Source organism: Eurosta solidaginis, chromosome 1 (genome assembly GCF_040869045.1).
Source record: "Eurosta solidaginis isolate ZX-2024a chromosome 1, ASM4086904v1, whole genome shotgun sequence".
Classification (NCBI taxonomy): Eukaryota; Metazoa; Arthropoda; class Insecta; order Diptera; family Tephritidae; genus Eurosta; species Eurosta solidaginis.
In genome coordinates this window covers 362,489,237-362,508,395 of record NC_090319.1, presented here as the reverse complement: position 1 = coordinate 362,508,395, position 19,159 = coordinate 362,489,237, and the positions used below count along the sequence as shown (strand labels likewise).

Genomic DNA, 19,159 nt, shown 5'->3' with positions numbered 1-19,159 from the left:
AAGCGGATTTAAACTGCCTAGTTGCTTGGTGCAACGCGAATTCAATGCGGCTGAACATCAATAAATGTAAGTTCATGTGCCTTGTCTTGTACGAGTAAATTATTTTGTTGATTTGGGAGTCACGATGGATGCTGTACTTAGTTTCAACTTTCATATTATGACTACTGTCAATAAGGCTAGAGGTATTCTATCATTCGTGAAGCGATGGTCTAAAGAATTTATTGACCAGTATGTAACCAAAGCCCTTTTTACCACATTAGTTAGACCGATACTAGAATACGGTTGAATAGTCTGGAATCCGTCATATCAAGTTCATGCAGATATGCTTGAGTCAATACAGAAGCAACTTTTACTTTTATCTTTCAGGAATTTTCATTGGGACTCTGCGTATAATCTTTCACCTTATACTAACGTCGGTTAAAGCTTATTAATCTTCCAACTCTCGCAAGTCGTAAAGAAATGCTAGGCGTATTATTTATGTCTAAACTACTGAATGGACTAATTTCTAGATTCTTTCTTTTGAACGAAGTAAACTTCAATCTCCCATCACGAGCGTTAAGACATTACCAACCTCTTCTTCTAAAGCATTTCATTTCAGATAAATTACTTTTCTACATAACACGTGGCACCGCCCGTTTAAAAAAAATGTCTCTCCATTTCCTCTTACAATAAAGCTTGATAAGTGAAATATCATTGATTCAAAACAATTTTTGCTAAGTTATAGCTTATTACTCTAGTCTACGACCCTTTTAAACTTGTTTTATATCTAAGTTACCGTGATCTTTAACCGATCCCGTCCATTTTTACTAGAAATATTTTCTGTTATAAGGAAAATATGTGCACACAATTTCATTACGATATGTTAATTTTTCTTCGAGTTATGGCTCCCGAAACATAGAAAATTGCTTAGTCATAAAAGTGGCGGTGCCACGCCCGTTTTCTTAAATTTGAAGTTTTTCCTATTTGTTGTTATAAATCCACTTGGGAAAAGAAATGCCATTGATATAAAGCTCTTTTTTGCAAAGATATAACTTATTTTATTCGTCCACGATCCTTTTTAAAATCTTTTATATAAAGGTGGGTGTGGTCCTTGACCGATTTCGTTAATTTTTTCTCAAATCATTCCTTATAGTAGAGGCAACCTCTCTGCCGAATTTTGTTACGATAGATTTAACGATTTTTGATTTATGATTAATACTATTCGTAAAATTGATTTTATCATAAGTGCGCGGTGCCACGCTCGTTTTGAAAATTTTTTCTAAATTTTTATCAAGAGTCTCAATATCAGTCCACTTGTCAAATTTCAGCATTCTAGGTGTATTATTTACTAAATTATCAGGTTTTTTGTGTTTTCCAAAATTTTATATATATAAAAAGTGGGCGTGGTAATCATCCGATTTCGCTAATTTTCAATGCTAATCTATTCTCTGTCCAGATAAGCTAGTGTACCAAATTTTGTGAAGATATATCACTATTTACTCAACTTAACGGACAGACGGACGGATGGACGGACGGACAAATTTTTTTCGATACTGAAGATTTTGATATATGGAAGTCTATATCTATCTCGATTCCTTTATACCTGTACAACCAACCGTTATCCAATCAAAGTTAATATACTCTGTGTGCCAAGCACGCTGAGTATAAAAAATCTTTATATGCCAAAAGCGTTAACTTATTTAACAATTTACTATATGCATAATTTCCAATTGTTATGTATGCTGATGATTTTTTTCCGTAGCTGAGATGTTTTAGATCTCAGGCTGTGGAGGGTATTAATCTTTTGGGTTTATTATTAAAAAAATAATAATAATAATAATAGATAAACAATGTTTAGACATTATTCCCAAAAAATCAATAAATTAATAAAAAAATGTTTTCTTTTATTTATGTGTGTGTATGTAATTGTGTATTTGTTATTTTTAGCAACTTTGTTAAAACATAAATTTTTTCTAAGCCATGAATCAGCTATCAATTACCAACTTACTTTCTTACTTGCATGGGCCGCACTCCATAAAATTTATTTTTTATCATTTTGCTATTTGTATAAATACCTACTATTTACACACGCTTCAATGCTTGATATACATACAAACATACGTACTTATTTACACACGCAATTATTAACATAAAATCACGTACAAATACTTATATCAATATGTTTTTAAACACATTTCGTTTTCAATTTCATACATTTTCATATCAAATAAATCCTCACGCGCCTAATTCACCAATTAGTTAGATTATATTACAATATTGTAATTAATTCTCACTCAGCATTTTTAATGCAATTTTTCATAATCACCTAATTACTACAATTTAATTAGTAATTTGCTTTTCTGTGTGTTCGTATGTGTCTTTTGTTCTATATGTTTTTTGTTTGTTTATAATTCCTCAATATCATAAATGTAAAAATATTTAATATTATAACTTTTTCAATAAATATGTATTTATACATTTATACGTATTTTTTATTAGTACATTCTTTCTTACTTGACTTGCGATTACGCTTCTGCTATTGGTCATGTTTTTGTTGCGAAATCCCCACCTCGCCACACACTACCGCGACTCCACAATAATATCGTACAATCGCGTATTCTTGTCGTTATTATGATGGATATTAGCATCGTTAGCGGTACAAGTATTGTTGTTGGACCACCATGTAATTGTGCTGCAGCATGACTACTCTCCGGCCAAACAACTTCGACTTCGGACATTTTGAAAATGCTCAATAGTCGGTGGGATTGCAATTCGTGATGTTCGGTATTGATATGATGACTGATGGTCTTCAATATAGAAGTGCATTCATCCTGAAAGAGGAAGTGATAAGATTGCAAATAAACGAATAGGTACTTGATTGTATGTAATTCGGTAAGAGGGAGCATCTATCCAATCGAGTTCAACTATGCGGATCAATGCAAGTAAAATTGTGCCGAATCTATAAATCTTGTTATTCAAATTTTTTTCCATCAATTGGCCTACTTGTAAAATTTTGTATGTGTATGGACCATTCTGTGCAACATTGATCAATGGTGAAAATCAAAAAATTGTAATCAATGTGTAAAGCAAATAAATGAATTTTTTCAAATTGTTTCTTCTCATGTAACGAATTTCTTTAACATAAACTTATGCTTTGCTTAAATTATTACTATGCATATTATTCACGATTTTCGTTTTTTTTTTTTTTGGCTTATTATGTAAAACACAACGGGTTGTATTCTCTCGCGTTTGCCAGCACTCGTATGGTATAAGAGAGTGCCTTCACCTCAGTGACAGTAAACCTGATTGCCCTTTTGATTTTTTTTGTATTATCTATATAGTGCTGAGTGAATGCCAGTGACTGCGACGCAAAATATCACGGTGTCATACATAACCTAACCCCTAAAGTTATACCGATTTCACACAGAATCTTTCACAGTTAATTAACTTCCAATGAAATAATAATAATTTGCCTTTAATACAGAGCTCCTTACCGCCAGCTGTCCAAAGGAAATATTTGGGCCTTACCATAACCAACAACGCAACGCATTATCATATCATCGGCACCCTCCTTCTTTTACGTCAATGTTTATTCGTTTATATGGGGAGATGAAGACTGAGATGGGGTGATTAACTCAACTTGTGCACTGTTTTTTTTCTGAAAGCAATATGTGTCTTGCAAGTGCCTGGCCCCCCAACTTACCACCTGGTCGATGCAGATAACTGGGTAACAATTTCGAGATATTTAAAACGCGTAGTAGAATGCTTAACTTGGAACTGAGGCAACATACAAAGCGGCTGGCTGCCCGATCTTAAATAACGTTGCTCTTATTTGGTAAGACCGAAAACTTATGAAGTCCGTGCTTTTAGAATTGACGCATTGTGTCTATGATCACAGAATATAATTTTGGAGTCAATTGATAATCATCTTCATAGCTATGCTAGTGATATATCAGCGAGAGAACACAAGATTATGCTCAAGATTCATTAAATAAAGCAATAATTATTGTTGTAAAGTAATTAAGAACTTTTATTTTTTATAAAAGATTAAACTCAATAAGGGCTTGAATGTTAAGGGCTTGATAAAGTATTCCATAAATTATTGATCGTAAGTTTGAAAGACATTTTTCAAATATCCCGATCAGTAAACCCTAGAGCAATTTTTTTTCCTATGTTGCATTGTCGCCGGGCTCGCAACTAAGTTCCAAGTTTAAAACATCGCTGGCAAGGTACTTTCGAATGCATCAATTTGGATAATTCTTTCTCAAATGTGTTTAATTTTGATTGGACCCTAATTTTTAGCCCGAAAATAATCGAAAATCGATTTAGAGGTGGTTTCAAAGTCACCATCAAATAGTTCCCAAATGATCGCTATAATAATCCCAAAGATAACCTGAAAAAAAAAAAATCCGAAGATATTCAGGAAATCGAAAAATTCCCGGAATAATAGGGTATCTGGTAAATTTTTCGCAATTGTGAACATATAACGAGACTATCTTCATTTTTTTCTTAACTCCTAATCGGTAATTATATACCTAGATTTCCCTTCGATAATCGGTAATTATGCTCAATTCGGATTTTTTTTTATAAAAAGTTCCACCTCTAGAGTGCAGTCTTTAATTGGAAGCATCCTAGAGATTCTAGGGATGGGACATATGTAAACGCACAGATTATCTATTGATGATTCACTGTAGATTAAAGCATCTGTAAATGTGGTCTTGGCACCAAAATATTTTTAGTAATAATATTTTGTGTCTTTGTCACTACGATTGAGGCCAAAACAATTCTCCTTTCAAAACTTGCTTAGCTCTCACCCATATGAGCCCCCCCCCCCCCCCTCCCACCCACATACATGAAGTAATTAAGTTCAACTTACTAAAAATTGTAAGTTACAGCTCTCATTGTGGCGAAGTCGAGATCCCACTATTTTTTAAAAACACAACCTGGGTAGATGTTTCCAAATTATTGGCTATCTCTGAACGAAATATCGTTTAGTCGTCCTAGTAAGATTGAATCACGAAGCTCCTTCAAATGTAACTTTTCTCAGAGGGTGTAGGATCCACCTTTTTTTCAAAAAAATGGCACATATATTCTTATTGACTAGCCTATGAATATTTTGCTTAAAGAGGACATTTTAGCTTGTGTTTTGCTTTTCAATTATATAAGGTGTTTTTTTTTTTATTTAATTGAATTAAATAGTTCCAAACCTGCCATTTCTACAAAAATTTGTTATAACCGAATTTCCTATATTTGAATAACCATTGGCCTAAACCGATCGGACGAAATTTTTTGATTTATCGTTACTCCTTAAATTGTTTTAGGTACAAGCGATTTTTAATTTATTAGAATTAGAATAATAAAAAATAATAAAAATGTTTTTTTATTATATTCAACTTTTTAATTATTTTGATATTTTCTTGTAAAAAACGATCGTGGCAACAAATATATCTACGCCGAAACTCGGATTCTAGATCTTATAAGATAAATACTGTATGAGTAATCGAAAAAATCTCCATCTAGTCCATCCTGCTGTGTTTGTTTTTTATATAATTTTTTTTCCAAAAAAATGGTCTTTTATTATTTCTCATTTTTTTTTAATAATCTTGAAAAACTTTAATTACTTTTGAATATTATTATATTTTAATTAACTTGAAAATAATCACTAAGTATTTTTAATTATTGGTAATCTTTCATAATCGTATTCTTTACCAAAGTAAAGATGATTTAAAACAGTGGTCGGCGAGCCATAGCTCAATTGAGCCAGACTTGCTTGTCGGGACAGATATAAAAAAAATCGAAAAGCATAACTCCTTCTCTGTAAAAACGTATTATAGAATGTTTAAAATAACTTACCGAAATGGTAAAAAAATTAATCTGAATGTATCTTTATGCTTTTCGATTTTTAACAGGCGCAAATCTTTTAAACATTTTGTACTTATCTAGTTACGGCGCCTGTATTAGTTTCGGATATCTGATTTTTTAAGCGAGTGATCGCCGCTATTTAATTTGCGTTATTTGCCGTGTTTAGCCGCTTTTACAAACCAAATTTCATGTACATTTACATGTAACAATATCGGTTATATTTCAAATCGAGTACAACTTGGTGAGTAAAGGGACTAGGGAATATTACAAACTATTTCTGAATCAAAAATCAAATTTTCAGTTTTAACTTTTTTTCCTGCAGGGATGCTCGTGATCTCGCTCTCACTAACACACTTTTATTTAAATTTTTGCCGACCACTGATTTAAAAGGTCTGGTAAAAACAGGAGAACAAACTTGGTATGCATGTATGTGTGTAATCAATATATGTAAGTTACCTTCTCTTTGCCAAGCAATTCAATTGCTTTGAGTTTAGCATCGTGCGGTAGGCGAGCGGCAATTATTATGTTCTCATCGGTCATATTGAAAAGGGTTAGCGTACATTGGGTCTAATGAACGACAATAAAGGGAAGAGTATAAAATGAAACAAAAGAAGAAGAAAAATGTGGAAATGATATAAGTTTTATTAAATTTTTACGTTATGATCAAGTCGCAAACATAACTTGGTAAATGTGGCATATTTGATTTAATTACCTGGTTATCTATATGCGTGGTAACATATTGTTGCAGTGCTCTTACAGCATCCTGTACTCCCAGGTTCGTATGTGGACGAAGTAGTGCTTCATCGGCTGAACTGTAGCCAAGTAAGAGGAAAACTCCGCCTAAAAATAAAAAGACAACAAATTAACAAACTAAGTATGTTATATAAGTAAATTTTATTTTTTAAAACACAAATAGATGCACTTAAAACAATTATCAAAAAAAAAAAAACAACCGGAGCGATATTTCACTTCATAACTAAAACGGCGGAGTTATATTAACCATCTGTTCGTATTTAATTTTTTTCCTAATAACGACATCGAATTGCGATTAACTAAGCGCACTTACCTGGTAAGGTATATTCACCCAACGGTGGCTTCATACATATAAAACGGCCCGAATAGCACAAACATCTGCCACGGAACGCCTGGTAGGCGGGTGAAGCATGGCTGTAGAAGGCCAACGCCGTACGACAAGGCGCAAATGGCACGCAGAGAGCATGACATGTCAAAGTTAATGAGTCGCCACAACTGCACAATTCACTGCATTCTGCATCGTCTAAGGAGTAAATCTGTTTGCCAAAAGAAATTAAATAAAGGAAAAGAACTTTTATTGGATATGGCTGTTACAAATTTATATATACAGATATTAAAATTTACACACAAAACGCTGGGTAATAAAAGTGAATTTCTCTTTTGTTAGTTATTTACGCAGATAGAACTTACCCGTTTGCTGGACCCTTCACGTATTAACTGATCTGATTGGTGTGGGCGCTGGACAACACAGTTTCCTGTAATGATTTGGAGTGGATTCGGATTGTAAGAAATATGTTTTCGGGAGTATCTATTAATGCGATATACTTAAATATTAATATTTCTTAAATAAGTAGGCCATAAAATAAGTTTTTTTTTCTTTATGATATAGCGAAATATTGTTGAGGACATCGAAAATTTAGCCTGCAATAATTTTAGCTTTTCATTTTGACGTGTGTCATTGCGACATTAGTTTTTCTACACAAGAAAAAAGTTTTTTGGCCCACTCTAAACGCTATATGTCCTTAGCCACGCCACCGCCGTCGATTAAAATTGAATTGCTGGACTTCAGAGTATCACATTGTCCATAACTAATGAATATGGAAACATACTGCTGACGTCAATGGTATGTTTGATGATCTGGAACAATATCATTAACTTGCGGATGAGTATCTGGGAGGCATGTAAAGCGAAAATTAAAAAAAAAAAATAATATTTGGAAAGGTTTTGTTTATACGTATTTAAGGAAATCGACGTTTCGGCCATTTCGAAAAGATCCGCGGTTTTGCGTCAAAAACTCGCGTGTCGTTCAGAAAATTTCGGGAGTAGCTCCTTGCGGAGAGAGGGAGAAATACTTAAAATGGTAACACTTTTGTAGCATAGTTCACCGAAGACGATGTTCTGGGCTAACTTTAATACCAGTCGTCAGCAGAATTTTTTAAATCATTTGTGACTACGTGCTGGTTATGCACAAAGGCGACTTACGGTTGCTATCAATTATCTACTAATAGTTATGACTCTCGTGGCACAGTTTTAACGATTACCATCAATACTGGATTATTGCTGATCGCGCCAAAGGGCGCATTCAGTTTTTTCGGTTGTTCCTAGGAGCTCCATTTCCCGACGTGCGAACAGTAGCAACCCTGACCACCAGTCGCTACCATGCATCCTGGCCCTTATACCATATGCCAGCAAAGAAGCCATAGGAATGCGACTTCGAACTCATACCTTCGTCGACGTCACTTTCTTAGAAGCTATAGGATGCCGCTTTCGAAATCATAAGCGGTTTAAGTGCTCTGTCCTTGGCGCGGTACTGTTCCTCATTTATATTAATTCAATTTTTTCAATTCCATTGAAGGGAAAAACGACTGCCTTTGCAGATGATTTTGCCATTGCGTATAGTACAACGAGTTACTTCGAACTAATATGTGATGTTAGCCACGATGTGTATATGCTGAGGACTTGGTTTGCTTTACACAAGCTACTAGTTAGTAATAAACCGAAGTTGATGTATTTTAGCCTTGCCTGGGGGGGGGGGGGGGGGGGGGCGCCGCGGCTAGTAAGTTGTCACCCATTGTAACACTCCAAAAGGGAATTATAAGACGCATATGTGGCGCAAACTATAGGTCTCACGCTATGATATCCTTTAGGAGACTATATATACTACCATGTCGTCATCTATATATATTTAAAATCCTAAAACCGTTCTTTATTAGATCGGGGTACTTAGAAAGCTATCCTTCTGAAGTCTACAACCTTAGGAGCAATCTGCTTCCATCGGTACAAATCCTGCATTCTAGGACATCTCAATTCAGAAGCTTTTATACATACACGTCGTGCAAAATGTTCAACTCTCTCCCTGCTGCTGTACAGGTTATAAGAAATCTTAACCTATTTCAAAAGAAAATAAAAATGTATCTGATTAGTCTTAGCCACTACCATCTAGAAGCCTTGCTGAGGACGTTGTTGTAAGCCATATCTAACTTTTATAACTATATCAACTGTTTCTCTATCGTAATCTTAACTAATTATCTGAATTATTATGAGCTGATACTATAATATTATTAAAAACTATACACCCTACACTGAAAAAGAATTTTACTATGTGAACTCGCATTTAATACTATTTTAAAATTTAATATAAAAAATGCCATGTACTTTTCTTATGCTATATAGTAATAGAATGTGCTCTTTCAATATTGTAATTTATTTAAAATATGCATTAAGAAAATGTTTAATAAATAAAAAAATAAATAAATAAAAATAAAAAATATCATTGCGTAACTTATTTGTGAAAATCGTATAATCCTTGGCGCATCTACATAATTTACACTTTACAAGGGCCGTGGATAAAAGCTATAAAATGTAAACCAAAATTTGCAGATGTTGGTGTTCGATACATTGACTTCAATAGCCTTCGTTTCCGGCCTTATAATATAACAGCTCATTATGGATGACCACCTTCAGTTTTCAGACTAGTTCGACTATCCCCTACGTTAGGCTAGTAGAACACCCGGTCATTTGTTCGACTGTCTTGAGAAAGCTTTTGCTTCTTGCGAAGGACAAAAACTAACCTAGTTAAAAAATCTGCCTACGTATTCACATTTGCAACAGCAGCCGTCTGGTGTGGGCCATATTTAAACATGGTTGATAGGCTATATCCAATGTGATTCACTCCAAGGGACTAGTTGGGATAGGGCCGCCAACTTTAAGAAACCTCAGACCGGGAGACTCGGGCGTTGAAAGATGAAGTGTGAAAATCAAAATTATGATTTCAGACGCTATTTTATAGTTCAGCAAATAAAGTGATTTTTCAAACCCTGCTCATACGTGTTGAAGATATGTGTATGTAGGTAACTTAAATATGAGCTGAGAATCATTTCAAAGAAGAATTTAAACTACTGGAGCCTACTAAAAGATTTTGCATCTTTGATTTTGCTTTTCTTTCAGCCAATCGAGATAAAAAATTCGATATAAAAATCGAGATTTAAATTCATTGTTCTTTGTTAATTTTTTTTTAAAAAATGATGCAAAGTGAACGTTTAAATTTATTATATAACTTTTCTTTAAGTGTTTTGCTTTAACACCTTGGTGAATTCGGTGATGCGAAATCAATGTTAAGCTGGCATTGAAGGCCGCTGTTTTCTCAAATAACTTTTGCATGGTTAGAAAGTGTTAAATTTCGCAATTGGATTTTTATACTCAGCTGAGCAGACCTCACAGAGTATACTAATTTTGTTCGCATAACGGTAATCCGTAACGGCATAAACTAATCGAGATATATATAGACTTCTATGTATCAAAATGATCTGGGTGAATAAAGAAATTCATTTAGTCATGTCCGCTCGTCCGTCCGCCCGTCCGTCCGTCCGTCTGTCGTTAACACGATAACTTGACTAAATTTTCAGTTATCTTGATGAAATTTGGTATGTAGATTCCTGGGAACTCATACCAGATTGCTATTTAAAATGAACGAAATCGGACTATAACCACGCCCACTTTTTCGATATCGAATATTTCAAAAACCGAAAAAGTGCGATAATTTATTACCAAAGACGGATAGAGCGATGAAACTTGGTAGGTGGGTTGACATTATGACGCAGAATAGAAAGTTAGTAAGTTAGTAGCTGTAATTTGGCAGTCGTTGAATATATCATGATTAAATTTGGCAGTAACGTTACTCCTATTACTATATGTGTAACAAATAAAAATTTTCAAAATCGGATGACGAATACGCCCAGTTTTCAAATAAAAATTTTTTAAAAGTAAAATTTTAACAAAAAATTGAATATCTTTACAGTATATAAGTAAATTATGCCAACATTCAACTGCAGTAATGATATGGTGCAAAAAAATACAAAAGTAAAAGAAAATTTCAAAATGGGCGTGGCTCCGCCCTTCTTCATTTAATTTGTCTAGAATACTTTTAATGCCATAAGTCGAACAAAAATTTAGCAGTCCTTGTGAAATTAGGTAGGGGCTTAGATTCTAGGACGATAACTGTTTTCTTTGAAAATTGGTGAAATAGTTGAAGCCACGCCCAGTTTTTATGCACAGTCGACCGCCTGTTCTTCCGCTCGGCCACGTACTTATCTGAACTCACTTTGTATTGGTATAAAAAATGGCCGAAATCCGAGTGTGACCACGCCCACTTTTTCGATATCAAAAATTACGAAAAATTAAAAAAAATTACATAATTCTATACTAAATATGAAAAAAGCGATGAAACATGGTAATTGGATTGGTTTATTGGCGCAAAATATAACTTTAGAAAAAATTTTGTAAAATGGGGGTGACACCTCCCATATTAAGTAGAATGAAATGAAAAAGTTCTGCAGGGCGAAATCAAAAGCACTTAGAATCTTGGCAGGAATACTGGTCGTGGTATTACATATATAAGTAAATTAACGGTACGCGACAGAGGATGTTCTGGGTCACCCTGGTCCACATTTTGGTCGATATCTCGAAAACGCATTTACATATACAACTAAGGCCCACTCCCTTTTAAAACCCTCATTAATACCTTTAGTTTGATACCCAGTTCCTACAAACAAATTCTAGAGTCACCCCTGGTCCAACTTTATGGCGATATCCTGAAATGGCGTCCACCTATAGAACAAGGGCCCACTCCCTTTTAAAATCTCTTGAATACCTTACATTTGATACCCATGTCATTCAAACACATTCCAGGGCTACACTGGGTCCATTTTACGACATGGTAATTTTCCCTAATTTTGTCTCCAAAGCTCTCAGCTGAGTATGTAATGTTCGGTTACACCCGAACTTAGCCTTCCTTACTTGTTATAACTGGCAGTGATGCGCATCCCTTCATATCCCTTCGACCATAACGGACCAATTTTCGAGATGAACAATAAATGGCCTAGATAGTCTAAAAAGAGTAGAAAATACAGTAACGCGATATTTTTGACATTCGGCGGCGGCGTGCGAAATACATCGCAAATCGGCGGCGGCGTTTATCGGCTGCATATATCTCTAGTACTTAGGCAGGTACTGTGACCATCATTAATATTGTGAAAAAAATACTATGGATAAAGCGTTTCAAGCAAAGAAATAGAAAAGTGATTTGTAACTGTGCCAATTCTTCAGGGGAAAAAATTAAAAAAGTGTTATAAGTATATAGGGGTTGAGCAGCTTTGGTCATAAGGAATGATTCTGAAAAAAATCTACTAAATCGGTTGATATTCACGCCCAAGTTTTTTATAAGAGATTTTTGAAGGGATCTTTGGCAATGTAATATAATATAATATTTCCAATATAAGAAGCAAAATTATATAATATACACGATCTCTATTGATAAAATTTAGCGTGAAATAACTGAAACTAAGTGACGATAGAAGCGCTCAGCTGAGTAAAAAATGTGCGATTGCACCCAAACTTGACGCCCTTACTTGTTTAAGTAAATGTTTTAAAGTCTGGGGACTGTATATATGTATTTGTGAGTATATGCATATATCAATTACTTACTTGGCGCTTGTGTTGTAGTTGTTGTTGCGAGTGTTGTGGTTGTTGTGGTCGGCAAATCCGTTACACCCGCATACTCAGTTGTTTGAATTTGTTCCACTGAAATCACTTGATCATCGAAATCACCAAAATCATTTCCATTTCCGTGTGCGCCAGCATGTGCTGCTTCTGCCGTCACCGTATGACCATTGCCTGTATTAGCGCTTGCAGCAGCAACAGCAGCACTGCCATTACCTTTTCCATTGTTGTTGTTGTTGTGCTTCAAGCCTTTACCATTTTTAAGGTTTTTACCATTTTTTCCGTGGCGTGGTGGTGGTGCATTAACCGCTGCACTAGTTGCATTACTGTGGTTACCACCATTACCGTTACTATTGCCATTGCCGCCATTGATTTTACTTTTACCGTTGTGATAATCACCATTTCCGGTATTTCCGTTTTCATCATTTCCGCTATGCAACGGTATCGAATCAGGAGTTTCAATATAATTGTCCTCCATAGATGTGGGCGCATCTGATTTCTCTTTCGGCTGAATTTCATTCAATACAATTTCCCGTTTTTTTTTTGTTTTTTTTATTGACGTTTTTCCATTGTTTGTGGTTATTTTAAAGTTGGTTATTGCAAATTTTCATTTTTTTTTTGGATTTTACAGTGTTGTTGTAGTGTTATGGTTGAAGTGCAGTTGCGGCACAATATACACGGATTTTTGCATGTTCGTTACGTTCGCAACATGAAAGTAAACAAGAAAAATGTAAAAAAAAAATTTTAAATATTCATACAATTTATGTTAAGGTTGGTTTACTTATTTTGCTGTAATATTTATTTATTTTTTACTTTTGCATTCTTCATAAAAATACTGATGGAATGCCGTAATCTAATTACGTATTCCTGTAGAATTGTGTGTTTATTATTTACAAATTTATATGCACTTCCATTAATATTTGTACTTATTCTGACGAAATGCAAATAATATTTATAACGATACCAGAAGTACGCACACTTACTAAGAAAAATTTTATGAATTTTGAATTCAAGCTATTTTTGAGTAACTTCCGCCGAGCTAGAGCCCTGAAACTTGGCACATTTTTAAAAATGCACAAGATGGAATGAAATATCTCATCCGAAATTGGAAATCGTTACTTCCCTGCGAGCTAGACACTTGAAACATTGAACATGGCTTAAAGATCGAATAAAAAGCGATTCTTAATTTTAGCAAGCTATTTTATATGTATTCCATTAGCGAAACAGGATAAATTTTCACACGGTATGAAATAATAAATATGATTTAAATCAGGGGCGGATCCAGCACGATTTGGGAGGGGGGGGGGGGGGGGGGGAGCGATTTAAGTAAACTTTTTAAGTAAGATAAAGTGACCTTAAAATTTTTCATACAAACACACATACATATCTACACTCATCTACAAAAGTCATCATCACTCAGATTTTTCCAGTTTTTACTAAGTTTTGCTTCGACCTTCATTATTTTTGATATTTTTATAAAATTATGTATTATCATATAACATCAACAATTCAAATATACACTTAAGACTTTTTAGAAAATTCGGGAAAATTCCGCGAATTTTCATGCAAATTTTTAGCTTTGAGTAAGAATTTTTAGAATTTATCTCTCAGAAAAATTCTAAAACTTCTTACCGAAAAGCTGAAAATTTGCATGAAAATTCCCGGAATTTTCCTGAATTTTCTAAAAAGTTTTAAGTTTCTATTTGGATATTCACGCGGCTTTTTGGCCGATATCAAAACTATGAAATAAAAGATTTATTTTTATGTGTGTATATCTTTTTTCAAAGTAGGGCTTTACACACGTTCTCAGATTTTTTAGCACAAAGAAATAATTATCACAGCATTTTAAGACGGAGCCAGACATCGCCAAATTGACAAATAACCGTAATAAATACAAATATATACGTATCGCATTGTTTTCTTGAATGCATTTACAAATATTTCTACATGCCTTCAATTAAATAAAGCTTTATTGTTTTCGTACAGTTGAACCAAAAATATACCCAAAAATATTACTTCAAAATTCATTTAACACGAAATTATAGAAGTTAAGTTCCTAATGGGCACAGCAGAATATATTCGGTTATTGGCGAGAGGATAGAATGCGTGCGCGCGGGGATGTGTGGCGTGCTTTCCTATGCGGTGCGCTTGCCTAAGCGAAAAAAAAATTGCGTGAAAGCGCTTATGGGTTGACGACCGCTGATCTCGATGATAAGTACTGTGTCACTATGTTATAATCCTTTTTATAAGCTTTTATTTACATTCACTCCCGCTGTTGTTTGTAATCAAATCTTGCAAGTTAAATTTGATACACTTCCCGGTGTCCGATTGAGCTGAAATTTTGCACACATGTATAACTCCGATGACAATGCAATACTTTTCGATAATTTGATAAGTTAATCGATAATAGAGTTGTCGGTAAAGATTTGTGTTCACAAGGGAATAAAAGCCAAAGTCCTTTGTTTAGAAGGATGGTGAATAAGCTACAGCGGCTCAAGAACGAGGTAACTTCGCTTTGGTTGTGTAGAAGTTAGGCTGTTATCGCCCAATATGGCATACTTTCTGCGCACTTGATTTTGTTTTACAGATTTAACCCACAGAGCAGAGAACTGCAATTAGTGGTTGTAAACTGAATGCGACATAGGCAAAGTCACAATAAAATATGATTTTAAGTTAGTTAGCACTGTTTGACACAATTTTATATGTGCTCTCTGTCAAAAATGCTTGAACTAACTTAGTCAGATTTTATTTCGATTATAAATATGCCCCAATATATTCTCTTCATGATATAAAAAATCGTGTACTCATAAATAATAGTCAGGGTTATTTAAACGAAGCTATTCGTATCAGTCATTTGTTTGAGAGTTTTTTCATTCTGACACCGCGTTAGCGTTGAACGCGAAAGATCTGACAACCGTAGATGCTGATATCCGAAGTGAAGTCACTTTTGGCAAACACATACCATATGTTTTCTCGAAAATCTGTATAGTCATATGTATGTATGTTGTAGTTAACGTTTTTTTGTTGCAATAACACGTGAACATGTGTATCATGCGCGGTTTCAGGGGGGGGGAACTTTTTTTTGTATTGACTGTAATTAAGTATATAATACTAATCTACATAGTAGTTTCTTACCACAAAACGGTATTTTACTAATTTTAAATTTTTCTTGCTTTTTTACTATCTAGGGGGGGGGCGGCTTTTTTTTTTTAAATATGTATGATAATAACGTAAAAAAGCAAGAAAAATTAATAATAAGAAAATATCCGTTGTGTGATAAAAAATTACTATGTAGATTAGTATTATATACTTTTTTATCGATTGGTTGTTGACAGTTGGCTCAACGTATCGTTTCAAATTTCAAATTCAATTTTTTTTTACTCAGCTGATAACCGATTATTAGCAAGATCAATTAATTGATGGAACAAAACACAATGATCACATTGATGTTAATAATATAAGTGGGTGAGACATTAACAAAACAGGTGGTCTTCCAAAAGAACTAGAAATATTTGTTGGTGCTATAGTTATGTTGAGACTTAACGTTGACGTTGCTAAGGGACTTGTAAATGGAGCAATAGATCACATCACTGAAATTATATGTTCATATTACAGCCGTGCTCAACTATACCATAACGATATACCATCGGTTCGCGTAGACTTTGGTAACGATGGCGTTCACAAAAAACAGCCTAAATCAGTGCAATTTCCTTTTAAATTTAATCACGGCACAGCTGAAAGAAGAATGCTCCCGATTGTCTTGTCGTGGGCTTCAACTCTGCACAAAATGAAGGGAACTATTGTAAATCATGCTTTTATTTATCTAAGTAGTAAATTATTTGCTGCTGGTTAAGCTTATGTGGCTTTAAGCCGAGTTAGGTCTTTAGCAGGTCTTCGAATCGAAGAACTTGACTATTAAAAGTTGACTTCGAAGAAACCTTGTAATGTTGATGCATTAATTAAAAGAAATTGATAGGATGAGAAACGTTACAAATAACTAAGCAAAAATTACATAACTAATTTAAAAAATATTTTGCGCTACTAAAATTAAAAAAAAAAATTGATATTTAAATTCAATTTAAGAAAAATGCTTTTCTAAGAACAAGCTTTTATTACTTATTAATAAAACGAACTAAAAGTTAAAAAATGAAATTAAAGAAAAACAAATTTTTTAAAAATAAGTTTTTATTATTGGTTAATAAAATTAACTAAAAAGTATAAAATAAAATAATTTTATGTTTGTTTAATGGTGTGTTCAGTTTATACTTATATTTAAGAAAATTGCCTGATGATGATTACGTTGGCGGTTTTCGAAATGGGTCCATCGAAATATGCCAGTAAATGTTTCTTTCTTTTCAGTTTCTCTTAGAAAACATAATAATTGAAATTCAATTATTATAAGCCGGCGTTAAGCTCATGAATTCTTAAATAAAATAATTTTATTTAAATCGTTTTTACATACAACCATTAAGGTTATGTCTCTTTGCAATGTAATATCTTTCTTTAAGTAAAGAAGTCGTGTTTATTTTGCGGATTGGACAATAATTACTTTCAAAGCCCGAAGGCATAGAACGCGACATGCAATATCTATAAAATCATCCCTAGACAGCGATCTATTAATCATAGTAATTAGTAAGTCTACTTGAGCATAATTCAATGAACTCTTATCTCAATATTTGTGTAAAAAAACAACCGAAAAAATTGCTAAAATTTAAGTAGATGCTATTTTCACGCAGGTAATTATATTTTTAGACCAAAATCAATGAAGTATGCACATACATAGTGTATTTATATATTTTGAACCCTCAGTAGCACATAACTAATCGACCAAGTCGTTAACAGCATCATTATGTCAGACACTTTGCTTGCACTTACCGGATATCCACGAAAGATGTGAGTTGCCTGCTTTCGTGATGTTTGTCTCGGCGATGTGGGTGGCAGACGATGTGTAGTTATTGTTGTAACTGTCGTTAGCACAGGTGGCGCAGGAGGTGTTGGAGGGGCACGTGTGGTTGTTGTTGTAGTGGTTGTGGTTGTAGTTGTTGTGGTAGTTAAAAAACCCAACTCAGCAAGACGTTTCATATGAAAATCCTTTTGAGCTTCAACTGCAAAGTTGTAGACAGAAGAAAGTGGAAGGAAAAAATTTGAAAAAATAACAAATAAGGGCACACTGCAGCAAACTTTATTTAATTAAGCTCATTTATAGCTAATTAATTTTAATATCTATGTATATGCAATGAAAGATCTACTCACCAACACACGGATTAAGCCACAGTAAGCGCCTCCAACCCACACATTGATAAAGGTGCTGGGGATCTGTACCCTGACATGCACAGGTGGTGCGCAACATTGTGCCAAGTATGCCAATCATAGCAGTACGACAACCACTCGGTCGCCCTGCACATTTCTTTGTCACACTGTCCACGGCACACGCTTGCTCGTAGTACTCTAATTTGAGCCTAAAACCCACAAAAGAAAAAAGAATAAAAGGTGGAAAAATTAGCAAATAACGAGAGTCCATTTATTAGTTATTAAAACTTAAGTGAAAAGATGTGTTTTAGATTGAGATGAAGGACGCATAACTGGCTTTCGTATAGCATCCAATATATATGAGCATACAGTTGCTTGAAGCCAAATGATCTCACGTGTTTTGAAATCTCTTATATAAGTTTTTTTTTTCTCACAGTTTTAATTGAATCTTTGGTGTTCTGTTGATGGGATAGGTTTTAGAGCATCAGCGTTTTAAATGCTTAGCTAAAAGAACAAAAGAACCCATTATCAACACCGCCTCGGAGGGTAAAAAAAGCTATTATAAGAGCCAAGCCCTCCAAGTCAAAAGGCCTAGATGGTATAGCCATGCCAATGCTTCCACAGCTTCGCGATGCAGGAGGGATTCCCTCCGGGCCCGGGTTTTCTCAGAGGACCCGAGATTTAATTTTTTTTAATTCAGGAGAATCTTTAGTTGTTTCATGTGCAAATTTTAAGCCGAATTTCAAAAGCAACGAATATTGATAATGATTTTTTGCCTGGACCTGAGGAGATAATAAAAACATCAAACAAAAATGTATGATTACATGAATCTGAAACCGTCAAGTTTTCGTGGCAACATTGATGAAGGTTCGTCTTCAAAAAGTCTTCCAACAATACCACCAACTTACAACCAAATACAACGACTTCGATATCGGTACCGTGAATAATGAGTTTTTGCGATCTGAAGAAGTCAACGAAATAATTCGTCGAGGTCATCAAAAGTGTCCTGTTATTTTTCGGGGCATTTCCTACTTCGTTGTTAAACAGAATCTTGCCAAATGTAGAGAAAGTGAAGCGTGACTGGTTAGTGTGCAGTGCCAGTAGCAAGCTTTTTATTGTCTACCATGTCGTCTGTTAAGCACCAATACTTTAAATCGACCTAAAATTTGTTGTCCTCACGGATATTCGAAATTCCAGGTATGGAAAAAGCTATACGATAAATTCGCATCACACGAAAATACTCAAATGTTATATTCAATGGCGATCTTTACAAAATCTAATTCCAAAGGATGCTACAATTGATACACTTATCAATGTG

At 34.3% G+C, this 19,159-nt stretch overlaps 1 protein-coding gene across 6 annotated transcripts in view; it reads right to left on the bottom strand.

Moving 5' to 3' along the window:
* Nucleotides 1–2,077: 2,077 nt before the first annotated feature.
* The window catches only part of Gfrl (Glial cell line-derived neurotrophic family receptor-like), a 590,185-nt gene continuing 573,103 nt past the window's right edge, over nt 2,078–19,159 (bottom strand). For all 6 annotated transcript variants that reach the window (XM_067762822.1, XM_067762821.1, XM_067762823.1 and 3 more), the window contains 8 exons: nt 17,845–18,050; nt 17,467–17,696; nt 12,577–13,099; nt 7,285–7,349; nt 6,908–7,130; nt 6,554–6,681; nt 6,298–6,408; nt 2,078–2,810 (listed from right to left, as the gene is read on the bottom strand). In XM_067762822.1, coding sequence (XP_067618923.1) covers nt 2,523–2,810; nt 6,298–6,408; nt 6,554–6,681; nt 6,908–7,130; nt 7,285–7,349; nt 12,577–13,099; nt 17,467–17,696; nt 17,845–18,050 — 1,774 coding nt within the window. In that variant the 3' untranslated portion in view covers nt 2,078–2,522. The remainder of the gene's footprint in view (nt 2,811–6,297; nt 6,409–6,553; nt 6,682–6,907; nt 7,131–7,284; nt 7,350–12,576; nt 13,100–17,466; nt 17,697–17,844; nt 18,051–19,159) is intronic.